At 39.7% G+C, this 21,273-nt stretch overlaps 1 protein-coding gene across 1 annotated transcript; it reads right to left on the reverse strand.

The window, feature by feature from the left end:
- Positions 1-3,702: 3,702 nt before the first annotated feature.
- NKRF (NFKB repressing factor) lies at positions 3,703-19,831 on the reverse strand. Its single transcript, XM_008156844.3, has 3 exons — positions 19,131-19,831; positions 6,787-6,917; positions 3,703-5,730 (listed from the first exon to the last, which is right to left on the reverse strand). Exons 1-3 carry the CDS (start codon positions 19,394-19,396, stop codon positions 3,770-3,772), a joined length of 2,358 nt encoding a protein of 785 aa, XP_008155066.2. The 5' UTR covers positions 19,397-19,831; the 3' UTR covers positions 3,703-3,769.
- Positions 19,832-21,273: the final 1,442 nt, after the last annotated feature.

Raw genomic sequence — 21,273 nt, forward strand, 5'->3', positions numbered from 1 at the left:
TTTTAAGTAGCAGTGTGGGACAAGGCTTGTAAAATGTTTTGTCTAAATGTTCCATTGTCACCTTGTGTGCATTTATCACTCTTCTAAATCTAACTTTGCACAAGTAACCCATGTAAAAAATGTACATTTTTCAAAACTTGTAAATAAAAATAAACTTAAAATTTTGTAGTCAAGGTATAATTATATTTTAGCTCAGTATGAACTTTTGGTATTATTGAAATCGCATATCTACTCTTTCCCCCCTTTGAAATAAACATGGTAAAAGCAAAAAGTACAGATTCTGGGAAAAGAATAGATACTGTTAGAACCTTTTTTCTTTTCAGTCATGAGTAATGCTTTTCAAAAAAACATTTTAACAGTATGCAAAACTTAAATAAAACAAAGCTACTTTAGCATTAATATGATCAAAGGAATGAAATTGGGATAAAGGGAGAGAATAAACAAACCCAGATCTTTACCAGCACCCTCAGAGACCAACACCTAACTTATTGTCCTGACATCCACCTCTTTTAAAAAGCCCTAGCTTAAAAACAAACAGTACCAAACTATTATAAAATGGTATTTTCAGTTCTGTGTAAAGTTTGGGAGTACAAGTATCCTCAAGTTATCTTGCTTAAACAAAACTCTTCTGAGAAACATCCTATTTCTTTTTAAATAGACAAGAACAGTGACTTTGTGGAAACTCACCTCTTTACTTGTTTGGGGGAGGGAACTAAATAAAATTAAATCCATAAGGTATTGTACCCATTCATCCTTTAAGACAATGGCACTTTAAGGAGGCTCAATGTGGGGTGAGTTCATTCGACTGACCACATTAACTGGTTTGTTTCACTTAGCAGCAGTATCCTTATATGTACTTAAGTCCATTTCTGCTTCAAAGTAGAACAAAGTAGAAACATTAAATTGGGTCTCCACTTGATACATTAATTTTACATTTACTTTTTTATCCCATTGTGGCTGGGTATCTTATTGACACTGTTAACCACACTTTAAAAAATTAAGGTGAGATCAGGAATGTGAAGATCTATTTTTTTCTTTTGTACACCTGAGAAACATATTCCCAGTCTCTCATGGGATAACCCTTTCAAAACCTTACAAGTCAACAAGCTGACCTCCCAAAGCATCGTACCCATGGTAAAAGGTACCAGAAACCATTCATTTGACATTTAATGCTAATTTACCTTTTTTCTTTACCATTTTTTTACAAATGCCTCAGGCTGCCTGCATATAACAATTATTTATAAAGTTAAAACAGGTTATGTGAGATCCCTTTTAAAATGACAGATCTGAACTTGAGTCTTCAATTCTGCACCTGCTGATGTGGGGAAGGGGGCATGATAAGGAAGAAAAGTTATAATTAAGAGTCCTTTATTTAGAACCCACCTCCAGCTTCAGGGGCTATTAACAGTCAAGTGATGCATTGTAATAAAAAAAATCCCAACAGAATGCATAAAATTCCATTCGTTTTGCAGTCAAAAGGGAGTGGGGAAACTGTGTGTGTGTGTGTGTGTGTGTGTGTGTGTGTGTGTGTGTAACAAAACAGTTTCTTAGTATAACATTTAAGTAACTCAAAACTTGAAACTGCTCATATACTGTACAAGGTTACTGGGTTAAAAATGACTATTTTAAAGGAAGGGAAAATACAGGAACCAATAGGGGACAAAACAGAATAGCAAGGTTGTCAGCAGCTCATTATTGCCAAACCCATTTCTCAGCATACGTTGTTTTCAGAGTTAATTGACTTCACTCTATTTCCACATCAATACCAAAGCTGATCTAAGAAGTTGGGAAATCTTGGACCCTCAAATCCAGAACCAAATACATACTTAGCCCAATTACTTGGGAGTCTTAACTTTAGATACATTAATATTCTGCTCTGTTGAACTTATCTAAATAAGCCAGATTTACATGTAACATTACCCTACTCCTCCCCCCAAAAAAACTAATTTTGGGAAGAGGAAAGAAATGTAGAGAGAAATGCATTTTTACATTCCTTAATCTCCAAAGCCACTCTTACTCAAGAGAACTCAAGGATGATTTTTCTAACTCACTAATTAAACAATAGCTTCTCAAGGTTGGTATGAGCCTTGTAGGCAAAAAAAAAAAAAAATACACAACAAAAACTATAAACATTTTAGCTTAGTTCCCTTTGCCATTAAAACATAAGTGTCAAATAAAATGCACACCTCACTTCTCTTCCTACCAACATTAGGAAAGGACCACACACTAGGCAGAGACTTGGTGAAAAGCAAGTCTCATACTGTGTCAATCATTGTAGTGACTAAAGGTTAAGAGATCCAGGTACAAAAGTTAATCCCTTTATATTTTTAAAATATTGATTTAACTACAATAGACAGCATCTTAATGTCAAATATAAAAAAGAGGGGAAAAGAAATTTGTTTATTATGGGGCAGTTAATGTCAAGCACAGTGCTAAATGTTTTAAGGTACTGCAAACAACCTAATTGTTCTAAATATAATTTCATTGGAGGTGTTTAACGTTAATATTCACTTCTGAATATTAATACTTGATTTATCTGAGATACAAAAATATAGAATTAAACAGCCTGAGATTTGATTGCAGCCAGCATATTGGTCCATAGGAAAAACCTGAGTGACTGATGAGCCATTCCTATCTGCTAAGTCATGAAGTTCATCCACATGTGCTCTGGTGTTGAAATACTTTGTGCAAACACCACTTCCCCTCTCCAGATCCCCAAAGTGTCACTACTAGGCAACTGCCCAGAAATAAGCACACCACCATTTTGATCAACTTTGGCTCCTTTTTATTCAGGAAGCACACACATTCTTTTTATATACTTTCTTTTTACATTCCAGAAATAAGCGAAAAATAGCTGTTTTAAATATGTTACAAAGTTGGCTTTTGAGCTTAATAAGCTTTTTGAGAGAGTGACCAGCCAACAGACCTTTTCATCAAAGCACCAATGTATCTTCAGTCTTTTACCAAGTTCTACCACAGCTCTGGCCGCCCTGGATGCACTGTACATCCAAACCGCATGAAAGCTACAACGGAGAGTTGCTGTGAGTCTCTGCAAGGCACCAAGAACAAACAGTTCCAGCTTCCTTTCTTCAGGTTAAACCAAAGTCTCTGAAAGTTTTCAAGTGCTCTCTCAAGTAGTGCTCGTTCAGCATGAAGACTAGAATTTGTTAAAATTGATATATCACAAGGTACAATACACACTTCCAATATGCTGAAAACCACATAGTAGAAGTTATAAATAAGCGAACACTAAATTCACTTTAAGAAAGTTTTACATCATTTAGTCGATAAGGACATTTACACATACAGCACAAGTTACTGTTAAACATTCTATAACTGGCTTCACACAAAGATGAAAATAGATAATACAAAATGATCTGACATTTTAAGTGTGGAATTAAGTTTTATTGTTGTTAATATCAACTTCACATATTGTTGCGGGTTGCTGTGCTATGCCCTTCAAGATGGGAATTTCTTTCTCAGGGTGAAATTCCGTTTGGATATGCGTTCTTGCTTTGTACAAACTACTAAAATCTGAGGGACACAGCAATATCAAAGACACAAACGGTAACAGCACAATATCATCTGCTGGATTAAGCTAATACAAGTAGACATAATTTTTCAGGTTCCAATATCTAATAAAGCTCTATATGAAATGAACAAGGTGAAACATCTTAAGAATGAATATACTCTGCAACTGGAACATGTAGCATTTCTTTAATTCACAGATATGCCTCATTAGGCATTTACAAAATAAATTAGTAAGATCTCAATTTGCTTGAGGCATCACAAGCTCATAATGCCCCACTTGGCCTTCCTGTTTGAGCTGATCTAGTAGGTCTTCCTTCCGTCTTTTTCTACCTACCACCAGGTACCTGTCATGGCCTACCCCATGAGACTTACTCTTAAGACCATATTTCTGGGCGATTTGATGTATTTGCTTCCGCTCGTCGTTAGTCAGCTCTGTAGAGAAAGTCAAATCGCTGTGGCTCTCGGAGCGGGCGTAGTTTCTGATGATCTGTTCAATATCTCTCTTGGCAATTTTATTTACCCTTTCTACATCAAGACCAAGCCCTTCCCGCTTATGCTGCTCTTTAACAGAGATTGGCTCCCGAATGCCCTCACCAGATTTACCTAAACCACCACCCGTCCACCCCATCTTTCTCAGCAGCTGATTCCCTATGTTATCTTCTTTGATTTGTTGTTTATAAGCCTCCTCTGCTGAGCGGCCCTGAATTTCATTTCTTGAAATCACATCTTCAATAGCTCCTTTCTTCAAGTTGTTAATGACCGTCGGCTGGGTCTTTTTGAGGATTTTCACAGCTTCCCCAGCAGCTTCATATTTGACAGTTTTCTTCACTCCAACTGCTTCTGCAATGACTTCACTCTCCAGAATCACCTTGCATTTCCATCGGAGGCCTGTCATTCTTTCATAGACGTATTCAACTGTCATTCGGTTAAACTGAGCTGTGTCGTTCAGCGTGCACACAGGATTTGAAGAATTCTCGTAAACTACAAGATCCTTTATATCTTTCTTCTTGCCAGATCCCCTGGGTGAAGAACCTGTTTGGCACTGTGAACTTTTGACAGATGGGTAAGTGGGTTGTGTTTTTTGAAGGATTTTCAAAGCCTCATCAGCAGCTGCATGTTTACTTGTTTTTTTGGTTCCATAACCTTCAGCTAAGCAATGATCTTGCAAAAACACTCGACAACGCCATGTGCGATTTGGCATCATCTCATATTTGTATTCAACTGACATTTTGTTGAATGAGGCGGAATTGTTAAGGATACCAATAGCATCATTTGCATTTTCTGTAAGGACAAAATTGGTCCAGTGTTTGGCAGAAGCATTATAAATTGGCTGCCCAGAGGCATCCTTAGCCAGCACCACCAGCTCTTCTGGTGGCTTCAGAGCTGGAGGAAAGTCATATGAAGGCATGCCAATCTGACACACCACAAGGTCCTCTCCAAATGTGTGTTTGAATTTCCGCCGGATAACCCTAACTTCAATACGCTTCTGCAAGAGTTTTACAGCTAGCTCAGTAGCTCGATCCCTGGACCCATTCTTGCTGCCAGCATACCCTGTAGTTAAGTAGATATTTTGGCATCTAACTTCACAAGCATAACCATCTGTCAGAAGTTTTTTATTTTTGGGGATGTCAGCAGGGGGGATTTCTTTTAAAGGAACATATATATACTCAGGATTTGTCTTACATGCCTGAATACAACGAGTTAACATGTATGTATAATTAATTTTATCAGATCCGGAAGTCATCTCTGGATTAGAAAGGTTGCTCCAGATGGTCGCTGTTAATTTTTCAATAAAATACTGCTTCTCGGCTACCACTGACTCAGGAAATGTCTGTGATAGTGAAGGCTCAGGAGCTGACTGCATGTTTGCCTGCTGTGATGTGCTGCTTGGGGCAGGGTTCCCACGGTCAAAATACATGTTGGATGTTACAGGCTGGTCTTTTGTGAAAAGAAATCCTGCTGAATCACAATACTGAGAATTCCCATCTTGTACACTGAAAGAGTCTTGAGTATAATCTTGGTAGCTGTTTCTTGGCATTCTGGCAAAATGTGTTTGTTCATTTACCTCTTTTGTTTGAGAGCCATAAGGATCTTCCTGTCTTTCAAAATCTTTTGAACTACTAGCTACAAAATGTACAGGCTCAAAACGAGGTCTCACATGGAATTTGGAACCGGCTTGCTTTTTAGGAGGATTTTGACCTATAGAATGAGTGAAATTTACAATTCATTAAAGAGGGAATATTTCAAAAGAACCAAGCAGGAAAATAGTACCAACTGTATTATTTGCAAGCTTCATTTTTGGTTCAAGATACTTCCTATCACAGAAACTTCAGATCTTGAGGTGATGGGATTCAAATATCAATGTAAGGTTCCAGCATAAGGGGGGATGATTCCTGTCCTTTTGTGTGTAAGGGAAGGGACTTGATAGAAAATATGCCATTGAATCAAGTATGCAGGTCACCACCATGCACGATGGTAGTTGCTTTTGCGTCTAATGAGTTAAAGCACAGGAGATGTGTACAGACTAAGAAGTTGTTCCAGTATTAATCTCACACCACCTATGCTGAAAAGCTCCCTTAAGGACTGCAAATGGAACAGGTGGCTCTACTGCAACACAGATGATGACCAGAGGCATTTGCAAAGCTTCCCTTTTTTTGTATCAGAGGTGAGTGACTCTGCGATGGTGCTTTACACATAGTTGTGACTAAAACTCAAATAAAAATAATTCTCAAAAGATCCCAAAGGTTTTCAACTTCAAAATCTTAGTTCTGACCTGTTATGCACCCAAGAATGTTCGCTACATTTTATTTCTAGAACAAGCAACATCTGGAAACTAATGTTTTATGAGGTATATCAAATTTAAAGCTATGGAAGAACTCTGTTGAGGCTATACCAGACACCAGAGCTTCTTCCCTCCAACAGTATTCAGTAGAAAGCTGGTCCATCTTGGACCCATCCAAGAGGATTTAGTTACTTAGATGCTCAAATGATCAGAGTATAAGGTTTTTCTATTTAGAGGGAGGTTCATGGCGTGGAATTTAAGGATAGCATTATAGTGTGACTTCAGTATTCTTAGTCTTCAGATCTATTTAGCATCCTCAAAAAATACCCAACTGTGCATAACTAAAAGTTAATTGTTTTTACATTTGTGTAAGATCCAATGTTATGAATGTTATACCAATCTCATAATGTTAAAAAAAAAAAAAGGCCATGTCGTTTCTTCAAATCCCATCTTCCAGAAACAAGTATACTCACCATCATATGTTGAGAGGTGACGTTTATGACCCTTAGAAGGTTTGGACAGCATCAGATCATATGAAGGCATCTCCCCAATATCAATACCTTCAGCCATTTGGAGAATTTTTTCCATCAAGCGTGGGCTATACCTATTTAAATTAATATAATCTACCATTAAAACAGATAAGAATGTAGTTTTTTAAAAAGCTTCTAAAATGAGCCAATTTTATCATTGTTCCCACAGGACATTTTTAACAGAGTATCTTGGCTATAAAACTGAAGAATCGGCCCTAAAATACTTACCTATCAAATGAGTAATTATGGTACTGTCATTTCAAGCCATATAAACATAAAATCAAGAAATTTAAGCCAATATCATCAATGAATCCACAAACAAGTGCCGGCAAGGATGTGGAGAAAAGGGAACCCTCTTGCACTGTTGGTGGGGATGCAAATTGGTGCAGCCATTATGGGAAACAGTATGGAGGGTCCTCAAAAAACTAAAAATGTACCTGGCCGGTGTGGCTTAGTGGTTGAGCGTCAACCTATGAACTGGAGGTCATGATTCAATTCCTGGTCAGGGCACATGCGGGATTGTGGGTTTGATCCCCAGTGGGGGGCGTACAGGAGGCATCCGAAAGATGATTCTCTCTCATCATTTATGTTTCTATCTCTCCCTCTCCCTCTCTGAAATCAATAAAAATATATTAAAAACAAACAAAACCCTAAATATGTAACTGCCTTATGACCCAGCAATTCCACTTCTGAGAATATATCCAAAGAAATCTAAAACACTAATTCAAAAGAATATATGCACCCTTATGTTCATTGTAGCGTTATTTACAATAGCCAAGATATGGAAGCAACCTAAGTGCCCATCAATAGAAGAATGGATAAAAAAGTGGTGGTACATATATACAGGATGTCCTCAAAAATGTATACGCACACTTTGAATAATTATAAAGGCAGTGTTTATTAAAATGCATTTCATTTTCAACATTGAGCTGTTAAAGTATATATACATTTTTTGCGACACCCTGTATACACAATGAATACCACTCATCCATAAAAAGAATTAAAAGCTTACCATTTGTGATAGGATGGATGGACCTAGAGGGTATTATGCTAAGTGAAGTCAGTCAGACAGAGAAAGACAAATACCATAAGATTTCACTTATATGTGGAATATAAAAAACAAAGTAAATGAACAAAAAAATTGAAACAGACTCACAGACACATTGAGTGGACTGTTGGTTGCCAGAAGGGAGGGGCGTTTGGGAACTGGGTGAAAGAGGATGAAGGGATTGAGAAGTACAAATTGTAGTTACAAAATAATCATGGGAATGTAAAGTACAGCACAGAAAATACGATAACTATGTATGGTGCCAGGTGAGTACTAGAAATATTTGGAGGAACACTTTATAAAGTACATGACTGTTTAACCACTATGCTGTACACCTAAAACTAATACAAAATAATGCTGAATGTGCCTGGCTGGCATGGCTCAGTGTTTGAGCATTGACCTATGAACCAGGAGGTCAAGGTTCAATTCCGAGTCAGGGCACATGACCGGATTGTAGGCTCCGTCCCCAGGGTGGGGCGTGCAGGAGGCAGCCGATCAATGATTCTCTCTCATCATTGATCTTTCTCTCTCTCTCTCTCTCTCTCTCTCTCTCTCTCTCTCTCTCTGCCCCGTCCTCTCTGAAATCAATAAAAAATAATACTGAATATAAACTATCATTGAAAAATAAAAATTTAAGTTATTTAAAAAAAAAGAAATATAAGCCCAGCTGGTGTGGCTCAGTGGTTGAGTGTTGACCTATGAACCAGGAGGTCACGGTTCGATTCCCAGTCAGGACACATGCCCGGGTTGCAGGCTCAATCCCCCGTGTGGGGCGTGCAGGAAGCAACTGGTCAGTGATTCTCTCTCATCATTGATGTTTCTATCGCTCCCTCCCTCTCTGAAATCAATAAAAGAAAAAAGAAATGTAAGCCAAGACCTTATCTTTAAGTTTGAATTGAAAGTATCCATATAAATGCATGATTTATTTTTCCTCTATCATATGTGTATATTATATGCAAATTATTACATTGATATATTTATTAAAGTACTAAGAGTGTTAAGAGCTGCTGGGTTGTTAACATCCAGATTGTGATCTCTATCATTTCCATGAAAAAGAATCAAGAGTCCTTAGAGAAATGGCTGATTCCAAGTCTGGGGCAAGAAATATGTAAGATGAACCTGGCATATTCTTATGCCTGAAAACAGGGAAGCTGTCAAAGACTTCAGGAATTGGATCAAATGGACTCAGAAGCCAACTTGAATAGCCTCCCATTGGCAAAATAAGCCAACTTGAGTATCAATAAGAACAATAACAGCAGTGGATTGAGACACATCAAATATGTTAAAAATCCATTAGCTCAAAAATGTACTTACAAACTCATTATTGGTCACCTTTGGAGGATGGTAGGAAATCAAGTTATTATTCCAAAAATGGGTAATATTAAGGAAGAAAGCAGGTATTTATTTGGCAATTTCCATATAAATTATACCTCAGAGCAACTAAAGAGTTGATGAAGAAAATCTCTTTTATAGAAGCAGCCCAGCTAATAAGTGTAGGGATGAAAGACGACTACCATTTTGCAACCCATAATGCAATAATAAATGATCCATCAATAGCTGCTAAGCCTATTAGGTGAAAAGTTGATGGGGAAAACCACCGAAATAGACCTGCACAAACATGCTCAAATGATTGTTAACAACACTGCAAAAGCAATTCAACAGAGGAAGGATAGCCTTTTCAACATATGGTACTGGAGCAAGTGGGCGTCCACAGGCAACAAACAAAACCTCAACCTACAACTCAAACTTTATACAAAGTGCATCACAGACCTCAATGTAAAATGTAAACCTATAAATCTTGTAAAAAAAAAAAAAAACAGGAGAAAATCTTCAGGATCTGGACCAGGCAAACAGTTCTTACACTTGATACCAAAAGCATGATCCATAAAAGGAATAACTGATAAAATGCACTTCATCAAAATTAAAAACTTTTGCTCTCAAAAAACCTTGTTAAGAGGATGAAAAGCTACAAACTGGCAGAGATATTTGCAAACCACACACTTCACAAAAAAACTAGTATCTAATAGAAATGCCTCTCAAAACACAACAGTAAAAAAATCATATTTAAAAACAAACAAAAGACATGAACAGAACATTTTACCAAAAAGGAAATACAGATCGCATATAAGCACATTGAAAACATCATTAACCACCAGAGAAATGCAACTTAAAACCACAACAAGATATGACTACACACTTATCACAATGGCTAAAATAAAAAATAGTGGCAACACCCAATTCTGGCAAGGATGCAGAGAACCTGGATCACTTACACATCGCTGGTGGGACTGTAAAACAGTCTGGTCACTCTGGAAAAGAACTTGCAAGTTTCTTATAAAATTAAGCATGCAATTACATGATCTACCAATTACACTCTTGGGCATTTATCTCAGAGAAATGAAAACATATGTTCATGCAAAAACCTGTACATGAATGTTCACAGGAGCTGTATTTGTAACAGTAAAAAATTGCAAGCCCTAACTGGTTTGGCTCAGTGGATTGAGCGTTGGCCTGTGGACTCAAGGGTCCCAGGTTCAATTCCGGTCAAGGCCATGTACCTTGGTTGCGGGCACATCCCCAGTAGGGGGTGTGCAGGAGGCAGCTGATTGATGTTTCTCTCTCATCAATGTTTCTAACTCTCTCTCCCTCTCCCTTCCTCTCTGTAAAAAATCAATAAAATATATATTTTTAAAAAATTGCAATCAGTACAGATCTTATTCAACAGGTAAATGGTTAAACTCTGATATACACTGAGTGGCCAGATTATTATGATCTCTGAACGCACAATAATCTGGCCACTCAGTGTATATCCTATATAATAAAAGGCTAATATGCAAATTGTCCCCTCGACCAGGAGTTCGACCAGCAGGCAGGCCGGCCAACCACCCATGTCCCTTCCCCCTGGCCAGGCTGGCCGGACCCCACCCATGCACGAATTCATGCACCGGGCCTCAGAGGTCATAATAATCTGGCCACTCAGTGTATATATACCATGGAAGACTACTCAGCAAAAAAGGAATAAACTATTGATGCACGCAATACTGTGTATGAGTAGGAAGAAAATAGATATGGTTATAAAATGTGAGGGATTCTTATGGTATTGGAACTGTTCAATATCTCGACTGTGGTAATGGATGCAAAAACCTACAACATGTGATATACATTGTATAAAACACACACACACGAGTACTAGTAATACTGGGGGAATCTCAGTAAAATCAGTGGATTCTAATAATGTCATTATCCTGGTTATATTATGCAATAATTTTACAAAATGTTATCATTGGGAAAACTGGGTAAAGAGTGCAGGACATCTCTTTGTATTATTTCCTACAACTACATGTGAATCTACAATTATCTCAATAAAAATTTCCATTAAAAATATGACAGCCAAGTGGCCCTGGCCCAGACCGGTTTGGCTCAGTGGATAGAGCGTCAGCCTGCGGACTGAAGGGTCCCAGGTTCGATTCCAGTCAAGGGCATGTACCTTGGTTGCAGGCACATCCCCAGTAGGGAGTGTGCAGGAGGCGGCTGATGGATGTTTCTCTCTCATCGATGTTTCTAACTCTCTATCCCTCTCCCTTCCTCTCTGTAAAAAATCAATGAAATATACTTTAAAAAGAAAAATATGACAGCCTACTTTTTAAAAATATTTTTATTGACTTCAGAGAGGAAGGGAGAGGGAGAGATAGAAACATTAATGAGAGAGAATCATCGATTGCTGCCTCCTGCACACCCCACACTGGGATCGAGCTCTCAACCTGGGCATGTGCCCTGACTGGGAATGGAACCTCGACCTCCTGGTTCACAGATCGATGTTCAACCACTGAGCCATGCAGACTGGGCCCAACTTTTTAATATCACTAAAAATGGGACAAGCAGACTTGTGCCCCTGATGTCCATATCACATAATAGGACAAAGAACTATCTATAAAATGTACTTACCCACCAAGTAATTAAACCTGAACCTAATCAAGCCCCTAACTCCCAGAAACATGTTAAAAACCATGATAAGAACCTATCCAGCCAGCCAGCCCTGGCCAAGTGGCTCAGTTGGTTGGAGTGTCATCTCATACACTAAAAGGTTGTGGGTTTGATTTCCGGTCAGGGCACATACCTAGGTTGTAGGTTCGATCCTCCATCGGGGAGCATATGAGAGGCAACTTCAATAGCTGTTTCTCTCTCACACTTCTCTCTCTCTCTCTCTCTCTCTCTCTCTCTCTCTCTCTTCTCTCTCTCAAAACAATAAAGACATATCCTCGGGTGAGATTTAAAAAACAAGAATCCAGCCAGCCAAATCCAGAATGAAGGAAACGCTATGTGACAACCCAATTTCTTCATCAAATAAGTAAAATGAAAATAAAAGGAAAGGGGAACTGTTTCTAAGTTAAAGGAGACAGATCAACCAAATATGTGTGGACTTTGTTTGGATCATGAATCAAACAAACCAACTGTAAATATAGAGTTTGAAACAAATGGAAAAAACTGAACCTGGACTAGACATTGGATGATTTTAAGAAATTATTGTTAATTTTGTTAAGTGTGAATAAAGGTATTGTGACTCTATTTTTAAAAATTCTTACTCACAGGGGAAATGCTGTCAAGATTTTCTTTAATATGCTCCAGACTATCTCCCACAAAAAAAACTGGGAGCAAAATAGATGAAATAAGGAGGACAGCATGACAGACTGTTATAATTGCTGAAGCCGAGTGATGGGCACATGGGTGTTCATTAAACTCTTCTACTTTTGAATGTGTTTGATTTTTTCCACAATAAAGCGCTTTAAAGCACACAATTTTAAAAAGGATTTCTTAAGCAGTGGGTTGGCTACTTGAAAGGATATCATTTCATTGCAGAGAAACAAAAATATGGGCTCAAGTGAAATTTTTGTTATTAAGGGAATCTACTCACCCTTCCTACCTTCAGCCTTTCCCAGCCTAAGACCAAAAAAAAGACTCCTGGTGGCATATAGGAAGAAAGTTCTGAAAATAACTAACTATCACACCTTTATATGACTAGATTCTGAACTTGAAGGAGGATAACATTTTCCATTTGCAGCACAATAGTTTCCATACCCATCAGATGTCTTTCCTTGAAAAGCAGAGAAGTCAAGACAGATTACTAGAAGTAGGCCCAGTTGTAATCTGCACTTCAAATTGTTAATTGCTACTGCTGCTACTAACACCAGTATTTAAATGCCAAGAATAATTTTATTTTCATTTACTCTTACCCAAACATAGCCTATAATGTTCTATATATCACTTCCATTCAGATTTGGGAGTACAATTTCCAAGGTATGAGATGAAAACAAGAGATTATGAAAATGAGGTAACAGTCTACAAATCCTAAACTGGAACACTACCTTTATTACCAAAATTAGTACTACAACCAAGCCACTCACCTTGAATTGCAGTAAAAACTCTCCAGGCCTTCAATTATAGCCTGATTCCAAATAGGGTGTAAAACTGTAAATGGTAAGCATGTCATAATCCAGTGTGCATGAATGATGCATTTGCGGCTCACTCCATTCACACTCAACTTTTCCCTCAGTTTCTTCCAGCATTAGTAATGATTATACCTACTTACTGTTTCCTATTCAGTACACTTGCCGCAAAATTCAACATCATCCATAGGCTACAAAAATAAACCTTTGTATAGATTGCCAGCACAGTCAGCTTCTGAGTCCTTTATTAGAAAGTCCTAATAATGAAGAAGCCCAACCAGCTCAAACAATAATGGAAAAGACTTTATAGTGCCTAACACTTGACTAAGGACAATGAAAATAGCAATCTGGAGTCTTTACTAAGACCACTAGGATTTCATTTCCATTTCTAAAATTCTCCAGAGAGTAGCTATCCAGGGATAAAGAAGTGGTTTCACAAATTTGAAATGAACCAAGACAATAAAGCTTTCAGTACTCAGTTTTCTATAGTGTATTTTTTTGTAGTGGATTTAAAAGTAATACCTTTACTCCAGAAGTTTTAGAGCATCCACCTAGAAAAACACCTATAAACCCAGCCACTGATCATTTCACCAACATTTTGAGGGTTTATGTTTTATTCCTGTTTCTATATTTTCCATACTTCTCTTCCCGCCTGCCACCTAATCACTATCAGATCATCTTTGTTGATTTGCACCCTGGTGAGGGTTTTTTTTTGTTTGTTCTTTTTTTTCCCCCCATTGATTTTTAGGGAGAGTGGGAGAGAAAGATAGAAACATTGATGTGAGAGAAACACATCGATTGGTTGCCTCCTACATGAGCCCTGAACAGGGCTCGGGCTAGGGAGGAGCCTGCAACCAAGCAAGGTACGTGCCTTGACCAGAATCAAACCCGGGACCCTTTGATCCACAGGCCAATGCTCTATCCACTGAGCCAAACCAGCTAGGGTTGTTTGTTTTTAATCTGCTATATTGTAAGCTTTTTCTCCATGTCATTACCATATGAGATTTAATGGCCATATAGAATTCTGTCTTTGGAGGGATCATTATGAAAAATATCATTAAGGCAAGTATAATACAGTAATTTTAAGATGCATGCATATTATATATTTAAGTCTGTTAATTTACCTATTTGGTTATAAATGTTTACAAAAGAAAACCAAAAATCTCCAGCAGGTCTTTAGGGTTTTCAAAGGTAGCTTATTATGTACCAAGCTTTTGGAAATCAGGATGCTATTCAACTGTTCCACCATGCCTACCACATAAAAAAATGATTTCTAATGGACAAAATCATCTGAGTTCATGAACTTACATTCTTGAACAAAAATAGGTACACGTAGGTGCATATTTATGATATATAATGGCACCTGAAATTTAATAAATATTCGGTAATAGATGCTTTAAAATTTTTTTAATATATTAAACCGGGTCTACTAAATCCAAGTAAGAAAGCTGAGGTTTGAAAACTCAGCAAAGATTAGGATTGCCAATTATAAAATTACTAGAGGTTCAGTGCACGAAATTCATGCACTGAGGGGGGGGGCGGTCCCTCAGCCCGGCCTGCACCCTCTTGCAGTCTGGGGAGCCCTTAGGGGATGTCCGACTGATGGCTTAGGGGGAGCGGGCCTAAGCCAGCAGTGGGACATCCTTAGCCCTGCTGTGGAGGCGGGAGAGGCTCCTGCCACTGCTGCTATGCTCGCCAGCTATGAGCCTAGCTTCTGGCTGAGCAGCACTCCCCTTGTGGGAGCACACTGACCACCAAGGGGCAGCTCCTGCCTTGAGCGTCTGCCCCCTGGTGTTCAGTGCGCACCATAGCGACTGGTTGTTCCGTTGATTTGCATATTAGCCTTTTATTATATAGAATTTATTCAAAACCATTGATAAGACTCCTAACATATGTGAATAACAAACAACCAGATTATTGATAAATCTTTTGAATGCTCCCACTCCCACTTCATTAGTGGTAACTGATGCCCTCTACCTACTGTGTGCAAAGTTAGTTTTACAGCATGAGCCCATTGGCATCTGCAAATGCCTCACATCAACAAGGAAAAGAAGGGACGAATAATCAAGGTGGCAAAGCTGGTTGCATTTTAAGATATATTTTCCTGATTAATTAGTATCACATCGAAGATCAATAGTCCAGGATTCTGATTCTAATCCTGTCGATGAAGAATGATTGGAAAACTGAATGCTCCAGTTCACCAAACATTCTGCTTTATTAAATATATATACATTTATCCACAATTTTAAGTACATATTATGCAGATCCCTAGGCATTCATATGAATTATTATTTAAGTGCTAAAGATATAGTTGATTAGAAGACTGTACTAACTTTTCATTAGCCACAAGATATTTTTTTTCTTTTTCTTTTTTTTTTTTGGGGGGGGGGTCAATCCTCACCTGAGGATATTTTTCCACTGATTTTTAGGAGGAGTGGAAGAGAGGAAAGACAGAGAGAAACATCAATATGTTTGGTTGCCTCCTGCATGTGCCCCAACCAGGACCCAGGCCAGGGAAGAGCCTGCAACCAAGGTACGTGCCCTTGACTGGAATCAAACCCAGGACCCTTTGGTCCCTAGCCACTGAGCCAAACCAGCTAGGGCACAAGATATATTTTAGAAATGGCTTGCAGAAAAAAAATTCTTGACACATTGTTTTCGTTTATGAAACAAATAAAAAAAGTGAAGAGAAATAGTTTCAGCTATTTGAGCTTCCTGGTTGCCTAGACTATGATGGAAAAATGATGAACAGGCAGACTGGAAAACATTGTTTTATTTAATCCTTTAATATAAAGCAGTGGCTCTCATAGTATAATCTCTGGACAGCATCACTTGATCATCAGCATTACTTGGAACTTGTTAGAAATGCAAATTCTGAAATTCTGGGGCCTCACCTCAGACCTACTGAATCAGAAACCCTGGGGATGGGGCCTAGCAATCTGTATTTTAAGAGGCCTGACTGGTGATTCTGATGCCTGCTTATATTTGAGAACCACTGTTAGAGTTAAAGAGATACAGTATTCAAACTTGTGCCTTGAAAATCCCATTACCACCAACAGAATGAAACATGCTTTGCCTTCCTGCACATTTGAGCCCCTCCTGGCTTTGTCTTATAATTAAGAAATTTTCAAGATAACCTTGTCCTAGGAGTTCAGAACTGAAACAGAACACAAAAAGTTCTGCTAGATGGAGGGGAAAATGCAACAAGTTCCCTTCTTGCTATTGTTTACAACCTGTTCTAAAAGTCAAGGATGGACTGTAAAGTTTAGAATAGGCGCTTTCACCATGTATTCTGCAGTTCCCTTGAGAGAAAGAAGTCTTCTGTCACAAAATAGACCATAAAACAAGAGTTCTGCCAACATCAACATTAACAAGTACATAGATTTTCCCCACCTGAAAATGACAGCTAATATAAAGCCTGCCTAAAATGGAAGACTGCACTTGGTTCCTAGCTTCCAAAATTCTTTACTGCCTCTTCTTTTTCCTATATCTAAACTAGATATAATGCAAACATTACTTTTCTGTTATGCTATATATTTTTGGTGTGGTTTGTTTTGTGTTTTTTGTTTTTTTTTTTGCTTTTGTTTTTTTGTTAATCTTCGTCTGAGGATATTTTTCCACTGATTTTTAAAGAGAGTGGAATGAAGGGAGACAGAAACATCGATGTGAGAGACACATTGATGTTTTTTATCAATTGGTTGCCTCCTACACACGGAGGGGCCATGGATGGAGCCTGCAACCAAGGTACATGCCCTTGACCAGAATCGAACCCAGGAGCCTTCAGCCCACCTGTGCTCTAACCAGATAGGGCTGTTATGCTATTTGATAATGTTATGGCAACTTGCATTGACTGAACTGACTTAACTACAATGTCACATGGTGACAATAGTATATATACTATACACAGGTGATATGCTTTGGCAAGTGCACATACACACATAAAATGCCCTGGAAGCTTGAGCTCTTAACACTGACTACCATTGGCCTGGCTTGTGTTTTTCATGCCCTACTTATGTATAAGGCTGCTGTTTTTGGAATGAAATCCTGATGCATAATAATGATGTGGTTTGTGTCAGTTACTTGCTTTCATTCCTGGTCCATCCTTCCCAAATATAGCAGGTGTATCTCAGTGGAAAGAGTATCAGAAGACTGTGGGACCTTGGAAAAGTCACTTAACTTCTTGGCCTCCATTGATTCAGCTGTAAAAAATGAGACACCACCTAATTCCCAAAGCTGTTGTATTAAGTGAGATACATAAATTTTAAAATATTTTTTACATTATAAACCTATATTTATCCATTTATTCCACCCATAGTTATTGAGCAGCCATTATGCAGAAGGCACTCTTCTAGGCACTGAGAATAAAGGTGTGAACAAAAAAGCATAAACCCTTTCCCCAAAGGAGCTTACATTCTAGTGGGAAGGTAAGATTTATTAACACAAAGGATATTATCCTACCATGTAAGATATTTTTTAGGATTCAGATTCCCCATGGCCTTCTTTAATATTAAGATCTATGATAAAGGTACCTCTTTAACTGCAAAAACAACATTATTAAATGAAGGTCAATTAGATTTTTCTGACTTGATTAATAACTGAGGCTTCCCCAGTTGTAACCAGCTCCTCAAGTGAAATAATCATTATCCCTGGAGGCAGAAATTACACTAACCTAGAGAAGATAAAAAAAACACATTAATTTTTGTGATGAGTTCAAAGTATCACACTGAATACCATGTTGGACAATTAAGGGAAAGGGGGACAATCCTATTTTTCTGTATCTGTTAGTCATTTCTGGACCTGAATTGGCTGGATTTGATCTGATAATTTTCCAAAATATCTCATCCTTTCTAATAAAAAATTCACTGTGAGACAAGTGTAAAAAAAAAAAAAAAGCCTCTCAGTAGATCAAAGGAATGATTAGTCTAATATACGACAGATTTGGGGGTTCTGAAACACAGAGCTCCTAGTAGTCCTGTTTTTAAAAAAATGCGTTGGAACCATACTGCAGTCTCCAGTCTCCATCAAATGCGAAGAGCTTTCAAAGAGGCCTGTTCAGAATGCGCACTAGGTTTTAGAAAAGGGGGGAGGGGCAAACACACACACATAAACGCACACCTAAAATCTCACCCAATGCTAAATGTTAATCCTTCTGATCATAATTAAGGTGAAAGGAGGGCAACCCATTTTTATGGTAGATATATCCATTTCTTTGTTTGCTTCCACACATATTATACGCAAATCTACAAGCAAGGCAGACCCTGCGGCTGAGACACCTCATACAAACCGCCTTCCCGGGAGGAGACAGTAAAACCCAGCTTGGGGGGCTGTTGTTTTATTTAATGGGGATGGAAAGACAGTGGTCAGGGGACTAGGATTAGAACCGCAGCGCCCCCACCCCCGCGGACCCTAGAAACCGTGACTGTAGGATGTTCTCTGCGGATACCGCATCCTTGAAAGATCCTACGCAGGTCCGAGTTCGGCTATTTGTCATTTCCCACGCCCTCCAGAACCATCACCACAATGTTCACCTCTATAATGGTGATGATTCCTCTTCCAAGTACACCTCTATCTCCATTCCTGGTCTTGGAGGGGTTTCTCCCGCGACCCCTCACACCCTTCTAGCCGTTATGTCATCATCCCCTGCCACCTCATTCGGCCAACCCCCTCCCCAAGACAACAGTGTCCTCCAGCATTTCCAAATCTCCAGCCTCTAAACCCTCGTCTGTATCCTGTCCCAATCCCCATCACCGATCCCCTACCCCTGTTCCTTAACCGGACCCGCGCACCTTCCTCACCTGCAGCCCAGGAAAACGTGGTTGGTCCAGGCGGCGGAGAGGGCTAGGAGCTGGTCGAGGGCAGCCCCGGGATAGCTGTGCAGGTGCCGACAGATGAAGCTGCGTCGCAGAGCCCACTGCCAGTCACTTTCGTGGCTATAGCGCCACTGCTCCAGCACTGGCTCAGGCGGGGGCGGCGGGAGGGGCGGCAGCGGCGGCGGCGGGAGGGGGAGCAGCGGCGGAGGCGACAGGAAGTCGCCCCCCAACAGCAGACGTCCTCCAGCCATCTTCTCCGCCCCCAAGCAGGGCCACCAGGGATGAAGCCAACTATGGACCTGGAGCGAGTTGGATCGGGGGGCCGGTGGGAGGGGCCGGGTGAGGAGGGGCGCGCCGTGGCGCGAAGACCAACTCTCAGGGGAGTAGGGTGTGTGTACGGAGGGCGAATGCTAAAGAGGAAAAGGAGCTCAGGTCCCGACGCCAGGGCGCGCGCCTGCTGCACCCCAACTCGTGGAGGAGCAGGAGGGCGCCCACTGCAGTCTACGCGTGTCGGGGACGCCGAGCCAGGCCTCGCGCTCCGCACTTCCAGCCACCCGCAGACCCACGCTCAACGCGGGGAGGAGGGGGAAAGACACCAGCACGCTCTGCTCCCCCTCCTCTGAGTTCCTGCCTACCTACCCGCGTGCAGCCCAGCGGTAGAGCCAGTGCGCATGCGCTGCGTGTGATCCCTAACTTTCAAATCCCGTGGCCAAATATCGCGCGATGTACATTTCCCCCTTCTATGACGACTATGGGCCTTTGACGCACTACGGTGACTAGCGGAGGGAGGGGACTCTGGGAAGGAAATTTTGGAAGATTCTCAGAGGTTCTGGAACATGTTCCCATTGAATTCCTGGAAGACGACCTCAGGTGATTGTTGGCTGCAATGACTCGTCTGACACTTTCCCCTGGGTTTCTGAGCAGCACGACAAATGCGGTGTTCTTTCGGAGGGACTTAGGTTTGTGATGGATTTTACACTTTTTTTTTTTTTAATGTCAGCTCTCCGAGGTTCCTTTTCTTTAGAGGATAGCTTGAAAAGCTATGTGTGTTATGTATCGTTAGCTTTGCATTTTATTGTGAGAACAAAGGAGAGATTAAATACTTGCGAAGAAAATCATCCACAATGCCACTTCTTATACATATTCTATTCCAATTGCTGACAAATAGACACCGTGCTTACACAGTTCTGATCATGATTGCAAGTAACTTTGCATTTTCGGTAGCAATTTAAGATGTGCAAAATATCACAAAATACAAAAGGGCCCCCCAAAAAAGAGGCTTAAGAGCTGCACAGCAACAAATGGCAAAATCACTGTATAGCTGAACACAACGCTCTAGCAGTGCTCCGGTCAGTTCCCTCAATCCCTGTCTGCCAATCTGTATTATTTAAGTAGTTCATCCATGAGTATCTGTCAACAGGAATTTACACAGCACTTGTGTGCTCAATACAGGGTGGGGCAAAGTAGGCTTACAGTTCTTTGTATGGAAAAGAATACAATAATTAATAAATAAGTAATAAATAATAAATTGTGTTTCGAGTACTCACAACAGTAAGCCTACTTTTGCCCCACCCCGTACAATAATAAAAGGAAAAAGAAACTGGGTTTTCTCGGTCATCCTAGAACTTATTACAATCTTGGTGGGGAGAAATAGTCCTGTATGAAACTCAATGTCCCACTGGCAGCAGGTGCATTGGATGAGATAGCTTTGACCCATTGCCCTGTTTCACATTTTAATGACACATTTTCCATTGTATGACATATCTTATGTGTAGGGTGTATTGGATTGAGAAGATCAGAAGATAACATCACTTTTCATACCATTTCATAATTATTTATTTCTGTGTCTGTCTTGCCTATTTCCTAGTGAGTGTTTTGTCTTTGACTCTATGGCAGGCATTCATGTTGATTGAAGTAAAGACATTCTTTGAACCATAAGGTCAAAACACGATATGAAGTAGGAAGCTTAGAGATCATAAATTAAAGTCATTGTTGTATGAGTGAAAAAATTAAGGCTGGAGAGGTGAATGACTTGTTGAAGACTGTAGAGGCCATAGCAAAGCTGAGATCATAATCTGGGTCACTTGACTCCTCATCCAGTGCTTCTCCAGCCATTTGCCATTGCATT

The sequence above is a fragment of the Eptesicus fuscus genome, chromosome 1 (genome assembly GCF_027574615.1).
Source record: "Eptesicus fuscus isolate TK198812 chromosome 1, DD_ASM_mEF_20220401, whole genome shotgun sequence".
Taxonomy (NCBI): Eukaryota; Metazoa; Chordata; class Mammalia; order Chiroptera; family Vespertilionidae; genus Eptesicus; species Eptesicus fuscus.

Bases quoted from the DNA above. Each gene is read 5' to 3' on its own strand.
- NKRF (XM_008156844.3), bottom strand. From the start codon at position 19,396: ATGGCTGGAGGACGTCTGCTGTTGGGGGGCGACTTCCTGTCGCCTCCG. The intron at 6,918-19,130 runs GTGAGGAAGGTG...TAATTTAAATAG, and splicing joins CACGTTTTCCTGGGCTGCAG to GTATAGCCCACGCTTGATGG. The intron at 5,731-6,786 runs GTGAGTATACTT...CTCATTCTATAG, and splicing joins TCACCTCTCAACATATGATG to GTCAAAATCCTCCTAAAAAG.